Source organism: Ahaetulla prasina, chromosome 15, assembly GCF_028640845.1.
Source record: "Ahaetulla prasina isolate Xishuangbanna chromosome 15, ASM2864084v1, whole genome shotgun sequence".
Taxonomy (NCBI): Eukaryota; Metazoa; Chordata; class Lepidosauria; order Squamata; family Colubridae; genus Ahaetulla; species Ahaetulla prasina.
The window spans coordinates 170,081-194,037 of record NC_080553.1 but is presented as its reverse complement, the minus strand read 5'-3'; the positions used below and the strand labels follow the sequence as shown (position 1 = coordinate 194,037).

Genomic DNA, 23,957 nt, shown 5'->3' with positions numbered 1-23,957 from the left:
AACACAAAGGGAATCGAACTGGGAGCTGACCAAGAGCTGCATCAGGGAGTCTTGCTCAGTCCTCTAGCTTAGCTGAGCTTCCCTAGGAAGAGGCAGTCTACCCCAAAAGAGCCCAAAGGGGAGAAATAGGCAGCTTTGGGGCTTTGTCCGGAGTGTCCCAGAGGCCTTGGGCTGGCATTGGGGTGGGCAGAAAAGGTGGAGAAAAGATTCTCCATCCTTGGAATCTCCTTGGGATTCTACTGGCTGGATGATGTCATCGCTCCAGCTCAACTGCCAGTTAACTGCCAATCATCCGAGAGAAGATGGCTTTCATGAGGTGAGGAGTCTTCTGGGCTCTTCCCAATTTTACAGCCAAGTTCTCAGAGGGTTGGGAAATTTCAGGGGTGGGAACAGCCGTTTCTTCTCTTCTTAGGAAAGGGAAACTTTTCAGGGCAGTTTTATTTTTAATTCTTTATTGGCACTAAGAGCCTGGTTTGGTTACTTCCCATATGATTAGGATCACACAGCATCTTTAACCAGGGACGGGATTCAAATTTTTAACAACCGGTTCTGTGGGTGTGGCTTATTTTGGGGGGGCGTGACTTGGTGGTCATATGACCGGGTGGGCTTGGCTAGCTGGTCATGTGACTGGGTGGGTGTGGCTATCTGCATAGGGACTACTCAGAAGGCTGAAAATGTTATTTTTGACCGGTCCTCGCACTTTTGACCAATCCTCGCACTTACGACTGTCCACACATTTATGCCCGTTGCAGCATTCTTTTTCTTTTTTTTTCATATCAAATATTTCATCCAATGTACAGTTATATACAATTAGTCGGGCTTGCCCAGTCACCACCACCCTTTTTAACACTCTTCCCTCTTCTACCTTCTTTTACTTTCCAGACCTTCCTCTCCTTCTCTTATCTACATCCGCTCCTCCCTCCACCCTACACCTCTACTATCCCTCTTCCTTCCTCTTCTCCTCTACTATCCCTCTTCCTTCCTCTTCTCCTATTTTCTACCTCCTACTCTCTCTTTTCTCCCTCCTCACCGTTCTAAAATGGTAACTATGCAGACCCGACCCTACATTAATTATATTTCTTCAATAATCCCTGTACATTAACCATCACTCCATCTCTACCAAAACCCCCCCAATTCCCCTACCCCTTACCCCCCACCCCCTACCCCGACTTCCCAGAACAAAATGCAGGGTATCAAAACTAACAATCATAATCCAAAATAATTCCTAAATTATAATCTCTAGTCACACCACACTTAGTCACACTCTCAATTCCCCTCTCCTTCAAAAATATATCTAATACAAAATATTTCCTAAATTTACTCATATGCTATTCGATTTTTTTTTTAATCTGATACTTATTTTAAATATAATCAATCCACATTTTCCATTCTAAAATATATTTTTCTAGTGTATAGTCTTTCAAGTAAGCGGAGATTTTTGTCATCTCTGCCAGATTTGATACTTTGAATGTCCATTCTTCGATTGTAGGTAATTCTTCTTTCTTCCAATACTGAGCAATCAAAAGTCTTGCGACTGTTATTAAGTTCAAAATCAATTTAGTCTCTATAGCTGTATAGTCCATAATTATTCCTAGTAGAAAGAACTGCGGAGTAAACTTAATCTTCTTTTTCAAAATATTCTGCATGATCCACCATACTTTAATCCAAAATGCTTTAACTTTTTTACAAGTCCACCATATATGGTAATAAGTAGCATCTTCACAATCGCATCTCCAACATTTAGCAAGATCTAATATGTGTTTCTTGTAAACAGGTAATGTCATTTTTAAATTGTTTCAAATAATGAAATACTTTCCTTCTCTTCTGCGGTGAATTCAGGCCATTAACATTCCAAGATAATAGTTTAATTGCCATTATCGGCCGAAGGAAACTTTTGGAACACCAGGCGCAGATCACATTTTACTTTAGGCCTTGCTCCTCCCACTGTTTCCGTTGTAGTAGTTGCCAGTTGTTGTTGTGCCTTCATCTCTTGTTCCTTGCGTTTAGCAGCAGCTCTTGTCAGCCTTTGTTCTTTTGAATCTAAACCCGTCGTAGGTATTTCCAACACTTGTAATAAATCTTCTTCCATCACAATCTGTTCTTGTACCTGCTTCACTTCTCTTTCCTTCACTTCAGCCTCCCTTCTTCTAGCTTCCAATGGGGGAAGACTTCCAACTTTTAATACCTCAACATAAAATTCTCTTGCTTTTCCAACCGTATTGAAACGATGTACTTTCCCTGCATAATATACTATTATACCAGTTGGAATATCCCATCTATATTCAATCTGATGTTTTTTAAGTTCATTCACCAGGAAGGCAAATTCCTTCCTAGCCCTTAACATTTTGGTGGAATTTCCTTTAATATCAAAATATCTTGACCAGCAATCTGAATCTTCTCCCCCTTATATGAAGCTTGCAAAATCTGATTTCTCACTGTTCTGTTTGTAAAATAAATAACAACATCCCTTGGCAACTTTTTTTGCCTTGCTATCCAAGAATTCACACGATATATTTTATAAATTTGATAAGCCACATCTGCTGGACGAGCTGCTAATATCTCAGCAAATACTTCAGAAAAAATTTCCCTTAAATTCTCTTCCTTATTTTCTTTCAAACCTCGAATTCTAAGAGCAAATTCCATATTTCTATATTGTATCAAAACTATTTCATCCTCTGTTTTTTCCATTTTACTTTGAAATTCATCCATTTTATTTTCTAATTTTAAATTATGTTGCTTAATTTCTTCAACCTCCTCTTCCAATAAAATCACATTCGTTGCCAAACTTCGTACTGCCATTACAAATCCTTCTTTAACTTCTTTATTTCCCACTTGAATTTCTGATATCTGCTCTTTCATTTCAGACATCTCATCAGTTATTACTTTAATTTTTTCTTCTATAAAGCCTTTTAAGTTCTCTTTTTTTTTTTTTATTGAAAGAGTTTTAAAAAAACAAAAACATTTTTCCCCCTTTTTTCCCCCTCCCTCCCAAAAAAAAAAACAAAACACCCCTCCTCCCCACCCCCGGCTTCGGGTCAATCACAAGGTAAAGTCCAATCCAAATAACCACATCCAAAGCTTTTCGTCTCCCAACCCCTCCCATTACATAAAATAACTTTCTAATTATTCAAAGGCAATCTGATATTTCTTAATCTGATATCTGTTTTGTAGATAATCAATCCATTTTTCCATTCAATTAAATATCTTTCCTGCGTATTGTCTTTTAAAACGCTGAGATTTTAGCCATCTCAGCCAAATTAATAACTTTCAATATCCATTCTTCTATTGTAGGTATCTCTTCTTTCTTCCAGTATTGTCCAATCAACAGTCTTGCTGCTGTTATTAAGTTCAAAATCAATTTAGTCTCAATCCCTGTACAATCCATTATAATTCCCAAAAGGAAAAATTGTGGCAGGAACTTTATCTTCTTCTTCAGTACATTTTGAATAATCCACCAAATTCTTATCCAAAAGACCTTAATTTTCTTGCAAGTCCACCAAATATGAAAATATGTAGCATCATCACAATCACACCTCCAACATTTCGCTTGGATATTAGGATACATACATGATAATTTTTTGGGATCTAAATGCCATCTATAAAACATCTTATAAAATTTTCCTTAAATTCTGTGCTTGTGTAAACTTAACATTTCTAACCCAGATTTTCTCCCATGTTTCCAACATTATTGGTTCCTGAATATTCTGTGCCCATTTTATCATACAATCCTTTACCAAATCCTTTTCCGAATCTATTTCAAGCAACACATTATACAATCTCTTTATATGCTCCTGGGTCTGATTTCTAATTTGCTTTATTAAATTTTCCTCCTTTGCATTATACCAATTTTTGATCTTCTTTCCATCTAGCACTTATTTGCCCATATTGAAACCAAGTATAATTCCTCCTTCTTCATTTAATACCTGTAATGATTTTAATTGCAATCTACCTCCTTCAGCATACAAAAGTTCTTTATATGTAATCATTTCCTGTTTCTGTTCTATATTTATATTCTCTATTGCATGTCTAGGGCTCGCCCATATAGGAATCTTGTAATCTAATTTATAGGAATATTTATTCCAGACCATAAAGAGCACTTCTCAACACATGATTCTTAAAAGCCCTATCCACTTTTTCCATAAAATAAGTACGCATGCCATCCATATAACAAGTCATAACCTTCTATATTCAAAATTCTTTCCTCTGTTAAGTTAAACCAGTCACTTATTACTGAAAGGGTTACTGCTTCATAATATAGTTTAAAGTTAGGCATTCTTAAACCACCTCTTTCCCGTGAATCCTGTATTATTTTCATTTTAACCCTCGCCTTTTACCCTGCCATATAAATTTATTAATCCCACTCTGCCAATCTTCCAAATTTTTATCCTTTTTAATTATAGGTATCATCTGGAACAGAAACAAAAATCTAGGTAACACATTCATTTTAATAGCATAATCCTTCCCAATAGGGATAACTGCAATTTCTTCCAGCCACTCATATCATTCTGAACTTTTGCCATAGCAAGTCATAATTATTCTTATAAAGTTTCTTGTTCGATGAGCTAATATAGACCCTAAATATTTAACCTTTTTACTACCTCAAATCCTGTCATTTCCTCTAGTTTTGTTTCTGTTGTATAGACATATTTTTAATTATCACTTTTGTTTTATTCTGATTTATTTTAAATCCTGATACCTTTCCATATTTATCAATTACTTCCAACAAAAATCTACTTGAATTTATAGGATTAGTTAACGTAACCACTACATCATCTGCAAAAGCTCTAACTTTGTACTCATATTGTCTAATCTTAATTCCCTCTATTTTCATTAATTCTCGTATTTTATCTAATAATGGTTCCAGAGTCAAAACAAACAATAATGGTGATAAGGGACATCCCTGTCTTGTTCCTTTCGCAATCTTAATAACTTCTGTCAAACTACCATTTACTATAATCTGTGCTGTTTGCTCTCCATAAATCGCTTTAATTATTCTAATAAAACAGTCTCCAAATTGCATTTTCTCTATTAATTTAAATAAAAAATCCCAATGCAATCGATCAAAGGCTTTCTCTGCATCCCAAAACATAAGTGCCGCTGAAGTATTCTTCTTTTCCAAATATTCCAATATATTAATAATCTGTCTAACATTATTCCTCATCTGCCTCCCTTTAAAACCAGATTGATCAGTATGAATTCTTTGTTGTAAAACTAACATTAATCTATTTGCTATTATTTTTACAAAAATCTTATAATCATTATTTAAAAGTGAAATCGGCCTATAGTTACCAGGTTTAGAGCAGTCTTGCTCCTCTTTCGGTATCAGTGAAATAAAAGATGTTTTCCATGACGGGGGTATTCCCACTCCTAATTGTATCTGATTAAATAATTCTTTAAGTGGGCCTAATATTTCATCCTGTGTTTTTTTATAATAAGTTGCTGTAAGACCATCTGTACCAGGGGTTTTTCCCCATTTTTAATTGTTTAATTGCCTCCACTATTTCTCCAGTAGCTATCGGCGGTTCAGCTCCTCCTCTGTTCTAATGTTAGAATATTCACCTTATAATCTTTCAAATAATCATAAATGTCCCTATCCAATATTTTGTCTTTTTGCATATAGTGCAGTATAAAATTCTGAGAATCCCTTCTTAATTTCATCCTGTTGGTATATCTCTTTACCTTTATATTCTATTTTTTGTATGACACGTGCTTTCTGTTTCTTCCTTAAATTATATGCCAACCATCTCCCAGGTTTATTTGCATTACAAAAGGTATTATGTTTAGCATATTGTATATTCGTTGCCACCTGGTCTGCCATTAACATATTAAATTGACTCTGTAATATTTTTATAGCCTCTTTAAGTTTATGATCTTGTGGGTTTTGAATTAATAACTGTTGCTTCCTTTGAATTTCTTCTTCCAAATATCTACGCTGCCTTTGTTTATTATTCCTTTGCCTGTTGTCCAAATAAATCAATATGCCTCTAATAAACGCTTTGCTCGCTTCCCACACAGTTCCTATAGGTGTCCCTTTGTACATATTAAAATCAAAAAATTCTTTTAACTGTTTCTTACAATAAGTTACATTATCCTCATATCTAAACAGATTTTCATTCAACCTCCATGTTCTACCACCTTTTTTCCCTTGTAATAATTCCATCCATACTGGGCTATGGTCAGTTAAACACCTCGGAAATATCTTCGTTTTCTTCACCCTAGAAAGCAAGTCATTAGAAATTAAAATAAAATCAATGCGTGAAAAAGATTGATGCCTATCAGAAAAAAAAGTAAAATCTCTCTCATCTGGATTCCGTAACCTCCATATATCTCTAAACTCAAAGTCTTCCATCATTTCAAAAAAGGATTTTGGTAATTTTGCATGTATAGGTATCTTCTTGGAGGAGGTTCTCTTATCCTTCTTGTATCAATTACTCCATTCCAGTCTCCTAATAAAATAAACGAACTATAATCCCAGAGGGTCAACCTCTCATGTAACATTTTGTAAAACTTTTCTTGTTGCTGATTAGGTGCATAAATACCTATCAACAAAGTCTTTTTGCATCTATCACCAGTTCAATAGCAATAAATCTTCCTTGAATATCTGCCTCAATTAGCTTAGCTGGTAAATCCTTCCTGATATATACAACAATTCCATGCTTCTTTTCCAAAGCTGATGCAACAAAATGGTTACCCAATTTTGAATTAATTAAATATTTTTGGTCTGATAATTTTATATGTGTCTCTTGCAAACAAATCACATCATTTTAAATTGTTTCAAGTAGTGAAATATTTTCCTTCTTTTCTGAGCTGAATTCAAGCCATTAACATTCCATGACAAGATTCTATTTGCCATTACTGGCCTCCTGAAGCTTTGAAGCAGACAACGAAGCTCCTCCTCCGGTATCTTCCGTCTAGCTCCTCCCACAGCTTCCATAATGGGATCCTGACTTTACTTTGAGACTGTTGCTCTTCTTTACGCTTAAGGGCTCCTCTTGTCACCCTTTGCTCTTGTGGTTCCTCTAATACTGGCAGCAATAAAGGCTCTTGGATCACCACGCCTTCTTGAGTCTCTTGAAGTTTTTCTATCACTTCTATTTCGACTTTCAAAACTGTAGAAAGAAAATCCTTTGCCTTTAAAACCGTGTCAATTCTATATCTCCTTCCTTGATAGAATAGTGTCAGTCCAACTGGCACCTCCCATCTGAATTGAATCTGATGTTTTTTAAGTTCTTGTGTAAAAAAAGCAAATTCCTTCCTGTCTCTTAACATCTTTGAAGGAATCTCTTTCAACACCTTCAACTCCTGTTCTCCAATTTTTAAAGTTGTCTGATATGAAACTTGCAGAATTTGATTTCTCATAGTCCTTTTCACAAAATAAACCACAATGTCCCGAGGAAGCTTTCTCTGTCTTGCAATCCAAGAATTAACTCTATATATTTTATCAATTTGGTAAGCTACCTCTTGGGGTCCGCTTCAATAAATTCAGCCAATGCTTCTGATATAATTTTCTTAAGTCTTCTCCACGCTCTTCTCGCATACCACAATTCTAAGAGCTCCTTCCATAATTTTATATTGTAATATCACAACCTGATCTTCATTTTGATCCACTTTTTTCTGAACACCTTTCATTTCGTCTTCTAAATACTTATTTGACTGAGAGATCTGTTGCATTTCCACTTCCAATCCTTCAATTTTTTTACTCAGTCCTTGAACTGCCATAAGAATATCTTCTCTTATTTTTGCATTAAAATTCTCCATCATCTCTTTTTGCCTATCTTCAGAAAGTTTTAATTGTTCTTTCAATATTTCCTCAAGACTTGGTTCAGATCCCCTTCTTCCAGAAGGCTTTAAAGGTTTAGCTGCCATTCTGTCTTCAAAAGAATCAGGAATTCAAAGTTAATAACTCTCCTTCCTTCCTTTCAGTATAAAAAAACTCCGTTTGTAACAATCCACAAGTAACGCTGCTTCATCGTACTAAAAATTTTTTACTTTCACTTTTAGACGCCATTTTAAAAGTCAATTAATCAAAGACAAAGAAAGGTTTCAAATTTCAAAAAGGGAGTCGGTACTTGCCATGCTGATTCTGCATCAAAGATTGAACGCTTGTGAAATTCCCGTCTGCTTGGAATATCAATCAATTTAATAAGTTCTCTAGAGCAGAAGCGACATTCCTCTCCTTTTCCCTGATAAAAACAGGGGCGTGCTGAAGTTGGAAGGAGTGGAATTCGGTGGGGTCATAAATCCAGGAAAATTCGCTCTTGAGAGCAAACCCCCTGTCAGACCTGCCACTCTTCCACAATTCTGATAATCTCTTTCACCCAGAGATTATGCTAAGCTCAGTGAACAGTGATTTATTTTCTGTTTCACTGACTTTTACAATCTTCTAACACGGAGTGCTCTGTTTGAGCACCCAGCAGGAGGGTGACGTCACTGGAGCCTCCCCTTTTAAGTTCTCTTGTAACGCCTCTAAATTCAATGTTCTAGTCTCTGCTGTATGAGCTGGAGAGGCACCAGCTGATAAAGTTCCAGAGCTCTTTGTTACAGTAGACTTTAATTGTTTGGCTGCCATCTTCTATAAAATTATTTATTTATTTATTTCCAACTTAATATTCACTTTAAATCTTCTTAACCTCTAAGAAACACAGTCTTTTAAAGCAGTATTTAAAAATCTCCCCTAGATTCTATCAGCAGGCAGCAAAGAGTTAAAGAGTAAAAGCAGCAAGTAACATGCAAATTACCAACTGCAGACGGCAAACGCTGAAAGTATCGCTTTCGCTTTCCACTCGTTAACTTGTTAACAATTCGCCTCCATTTTTTTACTGTTTTCAAGCTTGTTACAAAGTATCGGGGAATCGGCTTGGCTACTTGCATAAAGTTCTCCCACTTTCGTTCTGTCCGGTATAATCCTTTATTGTCCAAAATAAATCTCGGCGTTTGGTCGTGGTGATTGGTTCCGCCAAAGCAGAAGAATCCTCGGATCTGGAGCACTTCGGGTTACTGGAGGGAACTTAACCCTTCAAACCCCTTTTTTCTCAGCATTCTTAACAACCATGCCACTCATTTCACAATTGCGGTGCTTCTCTTCACCATGGTGACAAAATAGGATGCAAAACATAAAATGTGAGAACAGTTGTAAGTGCGAGGACTGGTCAAAAGTGTGAGGACCAGTCAAAAATAACTTTTTCAGCCTTCTGAGTAGTCCCTATGCACATAGGGACTATGGAGAGGGCTGAAGAAAGTGATTTCTGACTGGTCCTCGCACTTATGGCCAGTCATCATTTATGCCCATTGCAGCATTCTTAACCACCAGGTCACTCATTTCACAACTGTGGTGCTTCCTGTGACCGGGTGGGCGTGTCCAGGTGGTCATGTGACTGGGTGGGCGTGTCCAGGTGGTCATGTGACTGGGTGGGCGTGTCCAGGTGGTCATGTGACCAGGTGGGTGTGGCCAACTTGACATCACTTCTTTGCCCTAATGACAGTTTGTTGCAACGGTCGTAAGTGTGAAAAACGATCCTAAGTCACTTTTTTCAGTGCCATTGTAACTTTGGTCACTAAATGAAGTGTTGTAAGTCAAGGATTACCTGTAGAAAAATACAAAAAGCTTCTTTGCTTGCAAAAAGCTGCCCTAAATACCAATCATTAGATTAGAAATACCTGCAAGCTGGAGATACAAACCAGGCAGGGAGCCAGAGCACCAGGGGTGGGTTCCAATTTTTTTTACTACCAGTTCTGTGGGCGTGGCTTGTTTGGTGGGTGTGGCTTGTCAGTCATGTGACTGTGTGGGCGTGGCTAGGTGGTCAGGAACCTAGTTCTCCCTGCGAGGATTCCCCCATCCGGACCTTTTGCAATCCCCCAAAGGGTATCAAAGGAAACCAGGTTCCATGCAGCTCTAAACCCTTCAGGTAAACCAAATACAAGTGGTCCTCGCTTAATGGCCGGTTGCTTAGCAAGTGTTCTAATTTACATGTCTAGTTTAATGAAAAGAAGGACTACGGGAGACATGATAGCAGTCTTCCAGTATCTCAGGGGCTGCCCCAAAGAAGAGGGAGTCAAGCTGTTCTCCAAAGCACCTGAGGGCAGGATAAGAAGAAATGGGGGGGAAATAAGGAAGAAGCATCTTAGAACTAAGGAGAAATTTCCTGACAGTGAGAACAATTAATCAGTGGAACAATTTGCCTGCAGAAGTTGTGAACGCTCCAACACTGGAAGTTTTTAGGAAGAGGTTGGATAACCACTTGTCTGAAGTGGTGTCGGATTTTATGCTTTTAAAAAGTTAATAAAGTTTAGGGGGGGGAAACAAAGCTATAGTAGAAATAGATTTAGAATAGAATAGAATAACAGAGTTGGAAGGGACCTTGGAGGTCTTCTAGTCCAACCCCCTGCTTAGGCAGGAAATCCTACAAATTTCTCCTTAGTTCTAAGATGTTTCTTCATTACTTTCCACCCATTTCTTCTTATTCCCGCTCTCTCTTTCTCATCTCTCTCTTTCTCCTCCTTTCTTTCTCTCTCATCTTTCTCCCTCTCTTTCTCTCTTATTCTCTTTCTCATCTCTCTCTTTCCCTCCCCCCTCATCTTTCTCCCTCTCTTTCTCCCCCTTTCTCTCTCAACTTTTTCCTTCTTTCTCTCTTATTCTCTCTTTCTCCATCTCTCTCTCTCTTTCTCATCGTTCTCTTTCTCCTCTCTCTTTCTCATCATTCTCTTTCTCATCTCTCTCTTTCCTCCCCTCATCTTTCTCTCTCTTTCTCTTTCTCCCTCTTTCTCTCATCTTTCTCCTTCTTTCTCTCTTATTCTTTCTTTCTCATCTCTCTTTCTCCTCTCTCTCTCTCTTTCTCTCTCTTTCTCTTTCTCCCTCTTTCTCTCATCTTTCTCCATCTTTCTCTCTTATTCTCTCTTTCTCCCTCTTTCTCTCTTATTCTCTCTTTCTCCATCTCTCTCTCTCTTTCTCATCGTTCTCTTTCTCCCCCTCTTTCTCTTGTGTGTGTGTTTGTGTGTGTGTGTGCGCGCGCATGTGAACGTGCAAACGTGATAGACGACAGAGCCATCTACTTCTCCAGCACAGGAAGGGATTTGAGACTGCGTTGTTTCCTTTCCTTACATTCCTTTTTCTCTCTTCTAGAGCTTTTTTCCGCTGGTTCTCGTGCTTCGGAGGCAGAAGGAAGAAGGCGAGGGGCCCAGGAGCTGATGCTCCAACCTGCCAAGTGGAGGAAGGCACCGAGGCTCCCGAGAGAAAGTCGGTCACTTTGATCGTGGACGTGGAGCTCCGGAAAAGAGAGCGATGTGGTGAGTTGACATTTTGGATTGGGCTGGAAGATGGAGAGGAAAAGGGAAGGATTTCCTTTAGGAGTGGACACCTAAATGCAAAGCTATGCAGAACACACACCTGCATCTTTGCAGATTCCAGGTTGCCCAGAGGGACGGGTCAAGGCCAGGCCGTTCCTGACCCACTAAGCCTCCCTCCTTCTGCAGCTTCTGGGTCTATGTTGGCCCCCCACAATTGGCTCTTCTCCTTCCAATTGGCTCTTTGGGGAACCTTGAAGATGGTTCGGTGGCACTTATTCACATCTTGGCGAGTGGGGAGGGAGAATATCAGAAGAGCAAGATTTGCCGAGGGCCTCGCTGTGAAGATGCCTCGTGGCCAGCTCTGTCAACCAGAAAAATCTTTCATCTGGGGCAGAGCTAAAACTTTGCTGAGCACCTGCCTCTCCTTCCCCAGATGTCCCCAGAACAGAGACCATTGGGAAGAAGAAGATCCTCTTCACCAAGATTGACATCCAAAGTGAAGAGAACGTACCACGTCAGGCTGCCTGCCGTAAACGGGACCGGCAGAGGAGCCTGAAATTGTGGGAAGAGGTCCAGGAGAGGATGGAGAAGACCGAGCAACCAGTAGGTTCCCCTTGGAATTAGGGGGCCCCATAGCTCAGCTTTTCTCCCAGGTTTGAACCCCAGTCTCAATGGGGGGCAAAATATTCCCCTGGATGGAGAGAGACTCTGAAGGGTTTCCACCTTCCTTCCTGAAAGGGAGAAGACGGGGGACCCTGGGGGAAGACACCCCACAGCCTCCCAGACTTAGACCCCGACTCTTTCCCCTTGCAGCAGGAACGCAGCATCGTCCAGGCCCTCTCTTCCATCGCCACTCTGTTTCGGCTGAAGCAGAGTGGGCAAATGGCGTCCCGAGCCAGGAAACAAGGACCTCTACGGCCTTGCTGTCTTGGTAAGTCCGAGGGAGGCAGGTGGCAACTGGACTGGCAAGCAAAGCAGGAGGGAGAGACAGGAGCAGGAGAGGGAGGGAGACAAGCGGCCCTGGACTCTCCACCTGTGGCCTGTGCAAGGGTCCTTATCCTGGGGCTAACTTCCCTTTTACTGGCAGGAAGCTGGAGTAGAAGGGAAGGTCAAGGGGCTGGGAAATAGAGGCAGGGTGGGCCGGAGCAGCCTGGCTGACTTTCCCTTCTCTCCCCTCTTGTTTCTTGCCAGGCTCTGATGGAGGACAACAATCTGAGCAGCTTCACGGCAGGACTGGCTGCTTTCCTGGCCATTTATGACATCAGGTCAGCCTTTCCTTTCCTTTGCCTGCTGTTCTCTGGGGGAAGATGAACCCCAGGGCTGTTCCCTAAGATGGGCACTCAGGTCTCTTCTCCCCTTTCGTCTCACAGCAAGGTTCCACCGACCATGATCCCAGAAGTGGAGTCCCGGCTGCTGGAGATGTTTCGGGTCGTGTGGTTGTCCTGCATGAAGATCGGGCAGGAGACGGTGTCAGAGGTACCAACAACCCAGCAACATTTCCGGGACTTCCTTCCTGGTATGGGAATGGCTGGGAAGAAGCTCCACACGTCATCATCATCTCTTTTTCGTTTCAGGGGGAGAAGAAGTTGCTGGGGGAGGCCTTTGGCCTCATGCTTCGAGGGCTCCTTCAGCAGTGTGCAACAACACCGCACATCATTTTCATTCTGAAGGTAAGGGCACCGGAGTCCCAGGGAGCTTGAAGGAAAATCGGGCCAGTGGAAACATTCCCTGAATCAGGCGTTAGGACTCCAGTGAAATGTTCCCATCTATGGGAATAATCTAAGGGGGGGGGGTTGTTCTTGAGGACAGGCCTGAAGGCTCGTGGGAATTGGGCTTGTCCCAAGAGAGGTTTCCCTTCATGCAGGGAGCTCTTCACAAAGAGCTTTAACTGCAAGGCTCCATGGCCAGAACTGCAGAGGAGAGACCCAAAGGGTTTCTAGGGCCTTTTGCTTGAAAGGCCAACCCAAATCCAAAGAGCCTGGGATTTCAGGAGCTGGGAGTAACCGTAGAGGGAGAGGGCGACCTTCAAGGCCCAAATTCCACATGAGATTCCCGAGAATAGGACGTTCCAATCTAAAGGATCTTTTTTGCTCCAATTCCACAGCACTTCGAGGAACATGGCTGGGAATGTTTCTCGTACGCCTGGGACCAGCTTCTCTTCTGTGCAGCCCATCAAAGCACCATCAACGTATGTAGCAAACTGAGAATCGGACGGTGAACTTTGGGTCCCCCACTGTTTTTGGGACCCCCTCCTCCTTCAACCTCTTGCTGCTCATACTTGTATGGAGGGGCCCCAGGGAAGACGGGAATGGCTCTGCAAGACACTTGGGCCACAGGACGATGGGCTTCTTTCTCTCTCTTGCAGCTCACCGAAGCCCAGCAAAACTTTCCACACTTTCCGGTGGGAATTGAGCTGCCCGAAGATCAAGACGGCTTCATCAATGAAGGTAACTTTCTTTTGAAACATTAAGGGGTGTGTGTGTGTGAGTGTGTTTGTGTGTGAAGCAGGGGTGAAATGCTCCAGGTTGGGACCAGATCGCCTGATCTGATAGCGATGGCGGTGGATGGTTCGGAGAACCAGTAGCAAAAATCCCTGCCCCCCCCCCAACTCCAGCTGAGCTGAGCGATCATCAGAGGCTTTTTTTTAACTTTTAAAAGCATTTTTTCTTCTGCCGAAAAAAAGCTTTTAAAAGTAAAAAAAACACCTCTGATGATCGCGTGGCTCAGGTGGGTGCTAGCCAAAAATGGGGGGGAGGGGAGAGTCTGTTTTTCCTCCCAGCAGGCTCCCTGAAGCCACCGTTGCTAAGTGAGTACTTGCAGCTCTTAAGTGAGTCACACAGTCGCTAAGTGAATCTGGATTCCCCAAATCTCAGTTGCAAAGCGAGGCAGCTGTTCAATGAGCTTTCACCCACTTTACGACCGGTCTTGCCACCGTTGTTCAGTGAGTAGTTGCAGCACTTAAGTGAGTCACATGGTGACCCTAGGACGCTGAGATCGTCATAAATGCGAGTCACTTGCAATGCATCGAAGTCTAAATTACGTGACCATTGGGATACTGCAATGGTCATGAGTGTGAAAAATGGTCAACAGTGGCATTGCAACTTTGAACCGTCACTATATGTTACGGTCGTATGTTGAGGACTATCTGTACTGTTTTCCAATTTGATGGCAATCCTTGACTTACGACCGTCATGGCCAGCCGTCACCAATGTCATATGTCCGTACCTAAGATGGCGGGTGGTGGTGGGGAACAGCGGCCCAACTGCAGGATGAGGGGTGGGGTGGAGAGAGAGCAGAATATCAGTTTATTTGTTTATTTTCTTCAACTGAAAAGGGGGATTCTTTTATCTCCCCTCCCTCAAAGTCCCCATTTCATCCCTATATCTTGATATCAAGATACGCAGATTGAGGTTCCTATGGAAGACTTTGAGCTCCATGCAATGATGGGAGCTGTTTGAAGACCCCAAAAAGGAAATTCCTTTGTAGCATCTTTTTTGTTAGCGTCTTGTGGTTATGGGATCCTGTTTTGCAATGTTCTTTGTTCCTTTCTTGGCCAAAAAAAGAGATCACAAAACTGATCTTTGGATAATCTGGATTTGGACTCATAACCACATTATTTGGTTTAGGACCAGGGGATTCACTGAACAACTAATATGAAAATGATCTTTAAATTGACCAAAATCCTGGACTCCACTATTATCAATTTGAGGATGTCCCTTTTGTGGTTTCCAGTAATGTATGAAGCCAAGTTTAAACTGCAACAGCTCTGGATCCTTCGGGTGTTCTGATTATTATTGATAGGCATGGGCTTCCCTTCCATTTGCCATCTTCCTTCCTTCCTTCCTTAGTCTCACCTCTTTTTCCCACGCAGGTGACATCACAGTAGAGGACCTATGACTTCCTCCTCCCACCACCGTTAGCCGAGGATGGATACACAAGGTTAGATTCTATCTCATTAGATTCTATTTCATTGATTAAAAATAATGTTTGTATTTGCTCTGTTCTAGTCTTCTGACGTTAAAATTCAGTAAATTGTGATATTTTTGCATTTAGTTCCATGGACCATCAGTCGTTTGAAGAACAGACGTCTCTGCCACCAATCTCCACCTTCGATGTTCGAAGATGACACCCAGGCTACGCACGTTGTGGAGCAGATGCAAACTGTGGTCAGTTTCACTATATTGCAGCAGGTTCTTGGTTAGGGTTGGGGTTGGACTAAGAGACACTTAAGTTGATGCCAATCTGGGTTTTTCCTCTTTCGAGTCTATTGTTGATGCTGCTTTTTTCCAGGTGCTTTGTCTCTCTTAGACCCTGTAGCAGCTTCGGACAGCAAAGAATGTGATGCCTGGAATTCACCTACTTTCTTCCACAGGGGAGATCCAGAAGCAGCAGGCAAGGTCCAGAAGAAGCAGATGACGTCAGAAAGATGCTGATGAGGTCCAGGAGCAGCAGCTGAGGTCCAGGAGCAGCAGCTGAGGTCTTGTAGCAGCAGGGCCCAATTGGCTAATTCAGGCAAGCACATGAGGTCTGGGAGCAGTGGGTGAGGTCTGAAAACAGCAGGTGAGGTCCTGAAGCTGCAGATGATGACTGGGAGCAGAGAGTGAGGTCTGGGAGCAGCAGCTGAGGTCTGGAAGCAGCTGGGCCCCATTGGCTAAGGCATGCAAGCACATGAGGTCTGGGAGCAGTGGGTGAGGTCTGGGACAGTGGGTTAGGTCCAGGAACAGCAGCTGAGGTCTGGAAGCAGCTGGGCCCTGTTGGATAAGGCAGGCAACCATGTGAGGTCTGGGAGCAGTGGTGAGGTCTGAAAACAGCAGGTGAGGTCCTGAAGCTGCAGATGATGACTAGGAGCAGAGAGTGAGGTCTGGGAGCAGCAGCTGAGGTCTGGAAGCAGCTGGGCCCAATAAGTGATGGGAGGCATACTGGTGAGGTCTGGGAGCAGTGGGTGAGGTCCAGGAGCAGCAGCTGAGGTCTGGAAGCAGCTGGGCCCATTGGCTAAGGCAGGCAAGCATGAGGTCTGGAAGCAGACCTCAACTGCTGGTCCCAGAATTGATGCACTGCTCCCAGACCTCAACCACTTGCCTGCTGCTCCTGGACCTCATCCACTTGCCTGCCATCAGCAATTGTGCCAAGCTTCTTCAGGACTTCTGTTGTTCCCAGACCTCACTTGCTTGCCACCTCCAGTCGGCTGGACACGATCGGAGGCAGCAGGCAAGCGATTTCTGGAAGTAACTGGGTCCAATAAGTGATGGGAGGCATACTGGTGAGGTGTGGGAGCAGAAGGTGAGGGCTAGGAACAGCAGCTGAAGTCTTGAAGCAGCTGGGCTCAATTGGCTAATTCAGGCAAGCACATGAGGTCTGAGAGCAGTGGGTGAGGTCTGAAAACAGCAGGTGAGGTCCTGAAGCTGCAGATGATGACTGGGAGCAGAGAGTGAGGTCTCACTTAGCCAATCAAGCCCAGCTGGTTCCAGTCCTCAGCTGCTTCTCCTGGACCTCAGTTGCTGCTCCTGGATAAGGCAGGCAAGAATATGAGGTCTGGAAGCAGCTGGGCCCTATTGGATAAGACAGGCAAGCATGTGAGATCTGGGAGCAGTTGAGGCCCAGGAGCAGCAGCTGAAGTCTTGAAGCAGCTGGGCTCAATTGGCTAAGGCAGGCAAGCACGTGAGGTCTGAGAGTAGTGGGTGATGTCTGGGAGCAGCATGTGAGGTCTGGAAGCAGCAGATGATGACTGGGAGCAGTAAGTGATGTCTGGGAGCAGCTCGCTTTGGTTCTCACCTTCTGCTCCCTGAACTCAACTGGTGTTCCCGGACCTCACTGGCTTACCTGCTGTCACCGATCGGGCTGAGCTGCATCCAGACCTCAGCTGCTTCTCCTGGACCTCATCCACTTGCCTGCCATCAGCAATTGGGCCAAGCTTCTTCAGGACTTCTCCTGGACCTCACCACTGCTTACAGACCTTACCTGCTGCTTACGGACCGCACCAACTGCTCTCGAGCCTGGCCCACTTACCTGCAATCACCAAGTACCTGTGAGTACAGGGTGTGACACCCCCACCCCCTCAGACCTCACCTGCTACTTTTCCACACTTGCCTGCTGCTCCTGGACCTTACCTACTGCTTCCAGAGATCAATCGCTAGCCTGCCATCGCCGAATGGGTCCAGCTGCTTCCACACCTTGCATGCTGCTTCTAGAACTCACCCGCTGCTCTTGGACCTCACCCACTGCTCCCAGACCTCAGCTGCTGCTCCTGGACCTCATCCACTTGCCTGCTGCTTCTGGACCCCGCCTGCTGCTTCTGGACATCGCTCACTGCTCATGGACCTCATTCACTTGCCTGCCACCAGCAATTGGGCCAAGCTTCTTCAGGACTTCTGTTGTTCCCAGACTTCAGTAGCTTCTCCTGGACCTCATCCTCTTGCCTATCATTGCCGATTGTGCCTAGCTGCTGCCAGACCTTGTATGCTGCTTCTAGAACACGCCTGGTGCTTCTGGACCTCACCCTCTGCTCCTGGACTTCACTGCTGCTTCTGGACCTCACCCACTGCTCCCAGACCTCACCTGCTGCTCATGGACCTCATCCTCTTGCCTATCATTGCCGATTGTGCCCAGCTGCTTCCAGACCTTGCCTGCTGCTCCTGGACTTCACTGCTGCTTCTGGACCTCATCCTCTTGTCTATCATTGCCGATTGTGCCTAGCTGCTGCCAGATCTTGCATACTTCTTCTAGAACTCGCCAGGTGCTTCTGGACTTCACTGCTGCTTCTGGACCTCACCCTCTTTTCCCGGGCCTCATCTGCTGCATCTGGACCTCGCCTTCTGCTTCTGGACTTCACTCGATGCTCATGGACCTCATCTATTTGCCTGCCATCAGCAATTGTGTCAAGCTTCTTCAGAAGTTCTGTTGTTCCCAGACCTCAACCGCTTCTCCTGCACCTCATCCTCTTGCCTATCATTGCCGATTGTGCCTAGCTGCTGCCACATCTTGCATACTTCTTCTAGAACACGCCTGGTGCTTCTGGACCTCACCCTCTTTTCCCGGGCCTCATCTGCTACATCTGGACTTCGCCTTCTGCTTGTGGACCTCACCACTGCTCCCAGACCTCACCTGCTGCTCATGGACCTCATCCTCTTGCCTATCATTGCCGATTGTGCCCAGCTGCTATTGGACTTTGCCTGCTGCTTCTGGATCTCACCCACTTCTCCTGGACCTCATCACTTGCCTGCCATCGCCAAATGGGACCAGCTGCTTCCAGACCTTGCCTGCTGCTCCTGGACTTCACTGCTGCTTCCAGAGATCAACCGCTAGCCTGCCATCGCCAAATGGATCCAGCTGCTGCCAGACCTTGTATGCTGCTTCTAGAACATGCCTGCTGCTTCTGGATCTCAACAGTGGCTCCTGGACCTCACCCACTGCTCTCGGACATCACTCTTTCCTGCCACTATCTATTGGGCCCAGCTGCTATCGAACTTTGTCTGCTGCTTCTGGACTTCACCTGCTGCTGATGGACCTCATCCACTTGCCTGCCATCAGCAATTGGGCCAAGCTTCTTCAGGACTTCTCCTGTTGTTCCCAGACCTCAACCGCTTCTCTCGGACTTCATCCTCTTGCCTTTCACTGTCGATTGTGCCCAGCTGCTGCCAGAACTTGCATGCTGCTTCTAGAACTCGCCAGGTGCTTCTGGACCTCACCCTCTTTTCCTGGGCCTCATCTGCTGCTATCGGACTTCGACTGCTGCTTCCTGACCTCACTCGCTGCTAATTGACCTCATCCACTTGACTGCCATCAGCACTTGGGCCAAGTTGCATCCAGTCCTTGCCTGCTGCTTCTGGACTCACCCACTGCTCTGGACCTCACCCACTGCTCTCGGACATCACTCTTTTCTGCCACTATCTATTGGGCCCAGCTGCTATCGTCTGCTGCTTCTGGACTTCGTCTGCTACTTCTGGACTTCACCTGATGCTGATGGACCTCATCCACTTGCCTGCCATCAGCAATTGGGCCAAGCTTCTTCAGGACTTCTCCTTTTGTTCCCAGACCTCAACCGCTTCTCTTGGATCTCATCCTCTTGCCTATCATTGCTGATTGTGCCCAGCTGCTGCCAGACCTTGCATGCTGCTTCTAGAACTCGCCAGGTGCTTCTGGACCTCACCCTCTTTTCCCGGGCCTTATCTGCTGCTATTGGACTTTGCCTGCTGCTTCCTGACCTCGCTCGCTGCTAATTGACCTCATCCACTTGCCTGCCATCAGCACTTGGGCCAAGTTGCATCCAGACCTTGCCTGCTGCTTCTGTGTCTCACCAGCAGCTGTCGGACCTCACCCACTGCTCTCGGACATCACTCTTTCCTGCCATCGCCTATTGGGCCCAGCTGCTATCGAACTTCGCCTGCTGCTTCTGGACTTCATCTGCTGCTCATGGACCTCATCCACTTGCCTGCCATCAGCAATTGGGCCAAGCTTCTTCAGGACTTCTCCTGTTGTTCCCAGACCTCGACCGCTTCTCTCGGACTTCATCCTCTTGCCTATCATTGCCGATTGTGCCCAGCTGCTGCCAGAACTTGCATGCTGCTTCTAGAACTCGCCAGGTGCTTCTGGACCTCACCCTCTTTTCCCGAGCCTTATCTGCTGCTTCTGGACCTCATCCACTTGCCTGCAGTTTCTGGACTTTGCCTGCTGCTCATGGACCTCATTCACTTGACTGCCATCAGCAATTGTGCCAAGCTTCTTCCAGACCTTGCATGCTGCTTCTAGAACTCACCAGGTGCTTCTGGACCTCATCCACTGCTCTTGGACATCGATCTTTCCTGCCATTGCCAATTGGGCCGAGCTGTTATCAGACTTTGCCTGCAGTTTCTGGACATCACCTGCTGCTCATGGACCTCATCCACTTGCCTGCCATCAGCAATTGGGCCAAGCTTCTTCAGGACTTCTCCTGTTGTTCCCAGACCTCGACCGCTTCTCTCGGACTTCATCCTCTTGCCTTTCATTGTCGATTGTGCCCAGCTGCTGCCAGAACTTGCATGCTGCTTCTAGAACTCGCCAGGTGCTTCTGGACCTCACCCTCTTTTCCCGGGCCTCAACTGCTGCATTTGGACTTCGCCTTCTGCTTCTGGACCTTGCTCGCTGCTCATGGACCACATTTAATTGTCTGCCATCAGCAACTGGGCCAAGCTGCTTCCAGACCTTGCCTGCTGCTTTTGGACCTCACCAGTGGCTCTCGGACCTCATCCACTGCTCTTGGACATCGCTCTTCCCTGCCACTGCCTATTGGGCCCAGCTGTTATCAGACTTCTCCTGGACTTCATCCTCTTGCCTTTCATTGCCGATTGTGCCTAGCTGCTGCCAGACTTTGCATGCTGCTTCTAGAACTCACCTGGTGCTTCTGCACCTCACCCTCTTTTCCCAGGCCTCACCTGTTGCATTTGGATCTCGCCTGCTGCTTCTGGACTTCATCTGCTGCTCATGGACCTCATTCACTTGACTGCTATCAGCAATTGTGCCAAGCTTCTTCCAGACCTTTCCTGCTGCTTCTGGACCTCACCAGTGGCTCCCGGACCTCATCCACTGCTCTCGGATATCGCTCTTTCCTGCCATTGCCTATTGGGCCCAGCTGTTATCAGACTTCTCCTGCAGTTTCTGGACTTCACCTGCTGCTCATGGACCTCATCCACTTGCCTGCCATCAGCAATTGGGCCAAGCTTCTTCAGGACTTCTCCTATTGTTCCCAGACCTCAACCAATTCTCTTGGATCTCATCCTCTTGCCTATCATTACCGATTGTACCCAGCTGCTGCCAGACCTTGCATGCTGCTTCTAGAATTTGCCAGGTGCTTCTGGACCTCATTCTCTTTTCCCGGGCCTCATCTGCTGCACCTGGACTTCATCTTCTGCTTCTGGACCTTGCTCGCTGCTCATGGACCACATCTAATTGTCTGCCATCAGCAACTGGGCCAAGCTGCTTCCAGACCTTGCCTGCTGCTTTTGGACCTCACCAGTGGCTCTCAGACCTCATCCACTGCTCTCGGACATCGCTCTTTCCTGCCATTGCCTATTGGGCCCAGCTGTTATCAGACTTCTCCTGGACTTCATCCTCTTGCCTTTCATTGCCGATTGTGCCTAGCTGCTGCCAGACTTTGCATGCTGCTTCTAGAACTCATCTGGTGCTTCTGGACCTCACCCTCTTTTCGCGGGCCTCATCTGCTGCATTTGGACCTCGCCTTCTGCTTGTGGACCTTGCTCGCTGCTCATCTAGTTGTCTGCCATCAGCAACTGGGCCAAGCTGCTTCCAGACCTTGCCTGCTGCATCTGGACCTCACCAGTGGCTCTCAGACCTCATCCACTGCTCTCGGACATCGCTCTTTCCTGCCATTGCCTATTGGGCCCAGCTGCTTCCAGACCTTGCCTGCTGCTTCTGGATTGCGCCTGCTGCTCATGGACCTCATCCACTTGCCTGCCATCAGCAATTGGGCCAAGCTTCTTCAGGACTTCTCCTGTTGTTCCCAGACCTCAACCGCTTCTCTCGGACCTCATCCACTTGCCTATCATTGCTGATTGTGCCCAGCTACTGCCAGACCTTGAATGCTGCTTCGAAAACTCGCCTGGTGCTTCTGCACCTCACCCTCTTTTAACAGGCCTCACCTGCTGCATTTGGACCTCACCTGCTGTTTCCAGATCTCACCTGCTGCTCTTGGAGCTCACCCACTGCCCAGACCTCATGCTTGCCTGCCTTAGCCAATGGGCCCAGCTGCTTCTAGACCTCAGTCGCTGCTTCTGGACTTCACCTGCTGCTCATCTAATTGTCTGCCATCAGCAATTGGGCCAAGCTGCTTCCAGACCTCAGCTGCTGCTCCTGGGCCTCACCCACTGCTCCCAGACCTCAGCTGCTGCCCTGGACCTCACCAGTATGCTTCCCATCACTTATTGGGCCCAGTTACTTCCAGACTATGTTTCCTGCTGGCACCCATCATATCCAGGAGCAGCAACTGAGGTCCAGGAGCAGCAGCTGAGGTCTGGGAGCAGTGCATGAATTCTGGGAGCAGTGGTGAGGTCCAGGAGCAGCAACTGAGGTCAAGGAGGAGAAGCTGAGGTCTGGAAGCAGAGGTTGAGGTCTGGGAGCAGTGCATGAATTCTGGGAACAGCAGTTAAGGTCTGTTCCCAGACCTCATGTGCTTGCCTGCCTTAGCCAATGGGGCCCAGCTGCTACAAGACCTCACCTGCTCCTCCTAGGCCTCACCTTCTGCTCCCACATCTCACATGCTTGCCTGCATTATCAATTGGGCCCAGCTGCTTCCGGAGTCGCAGAGGAGGCCCAGGAGCAGAAACTGAGGTCCAGGAGGAGCAGCTGAGGTCTGGAAGCAGCTGGGCCCGATTGGCTAAGGCATGCAAGCACATGAAGTCTGGAAGCAGAGGTTGAGGTCTGGGAGCAGTGCATGAATTCTGGGAGCAGCAGTTAAGGTCTGTTCCCAGACATCATGTGCTGCTCCTGGACCTCACTCACTGCTTCCAGACCTCAGCTGCTGTTCCTGGGCCTTCCGATTGGCTAAGGCATGCAAGCACATGAGGTCTGGGAGCAGTGGGTGAGGTCCAGGAGCAGCAGCTGAGGTCTGGAAGCAGCTGGGCCCGATTGGATAAAGCAGGCAACCACGTGAGATCTGGGTGCAGTGGTGAGGTACGGGAGCAGCAGGTGAGGCCTAGGAGCAGCAGCTGAGGTCTTGTAGCAGCTGGGCCCGATTGGCTAAAACATGCAAGCACATGAGGTCTGGAGCAGTGGGTGAGGTGCAGGAGCAGCAGCTTAGGTCTGGAAGCAGCTGGGCCTGATTGGCTGAGGTATGCAAGCAGAACGAGGTCTGGGAGCAGTGGATGAGGTCCAGGAGCAGCAGCTGAGGTCTGGAAGCAGCTGGGCCCGATTGGCTAAGGCATGGAAGCAGAATGAGGTCTGGGAGCAGTGGTGAGGTCCAGGAGCAGCAGCTGAGGTCTGAAGCAGCTGGGCCTGATTGGCTAAGGCATGCAAGCATGAGGTCTGGAGCAGTGGTGAGGTCCAGGAGCAGCAGCTGAGGTCTGAAGCAGCTGGGCCTGATTGGCTAAGGCATGCAAGCATGAGGTCTGGGAGCAGCAGTTAAGGTCTGTTCCCAGACCTCAGCTGCTGCTCCCAGACCTCAGCTGCTCCCAGACCACAACCTCTGCTTCCAGACCTCATGTGCTTTTCTGCCTTATCCAATAGAGCCTAGCTGTTTCCAGACCTCAGCTGCTGCTCCTGGACCTCACCCACTGCTCCCAGACCTCATGTGCTTGCCTGCCTTAGCCAATGGGGCCCAGCTGCTACAAGACCTCACCTGCTCCTCCTAGGCCTCACCTTCTGCTCCCACATCTCACATGATTGCCTGCCTTATCCAATTGGGCCCAGCTGCTTCCGGAGCAGCAGAGGAGGCCCAGGAGCAGCAACTGAGGTCCAGAAGAAGCAGCTGAGTTCTGGAACCAGCTCGGCTTGATTTGCTAAGGCATGCAAGCACATGAAGTCTGGGAGAAGTGGGTGAGGTCAGGAGCAGCAACTGAGGTCCAGGAGCAGCAGCTGAGGTCTGGAAGCAGCTGGGCCCAATTGGCTAAGGTAGGCAAGCACATGAGGTCTGGGAACAGACCTTAACTGCTGCTCCCAGAATTCATGGACTTCTTCCAGACCACAAC

At 46.2% G+C, this 23,957-nt stretch overlaps 1 protein-coding gene across 1 annotated transcript; it reads left to right on the top strand.

Annotated features, from left to right (window-relative positions):
* Positions 1-302: 302 nt before the first annotated feature.
* LOC131185829 (uncharacterized) lies at positions 303-15,656 on the top strand. The gene is made up of 12 exons (XM_058158733.1): positions 303-316; positions 11,120-11,283; positions 11,717-11,843; positions 12,154-12,214; positions 12,475-12,548; positions 12,654-12,759; positions 12,858-12,953; positions 13,388-13,471; positions 13,649-13,730; positions 15,155-15,222; positions 15,337-15,449; positions 15,592-15,656. The coding sequence occupies exons 1-10, from the start codon at positions 303-305 to the stop codon at positions 15,178-15,180; spliced, it is 834 nt and encodes a 277-aa protein (XP_058014716.1). The 3' UTR covers positions 15,181-15,222; positions 15,337-15,449; positions 15,592-15,656.
* Positions 15,657-23,957: the final 8,301 nt, after the last annotated feature.

Bases quoted from the DNA above. Each gene is read 5' to 3' on its own strand.
- LOC131185829 (XM_058158733.1), top strand. The intron at 11,284-11,716 runs GTGAGTTGACAT...CTCCTTCCCCAG, and splicing joins CCGGAAAAGAGAGCGATGTG to ATGTCCCCAGAACAGAGACC. The intron at 13,731-15,154 runs GTAACTTTCTTT...TTTCCCACGCAG, and splicing joins AGACGGCTTCATCAATGAAG to GTGACATCACAGTAGAGGAC.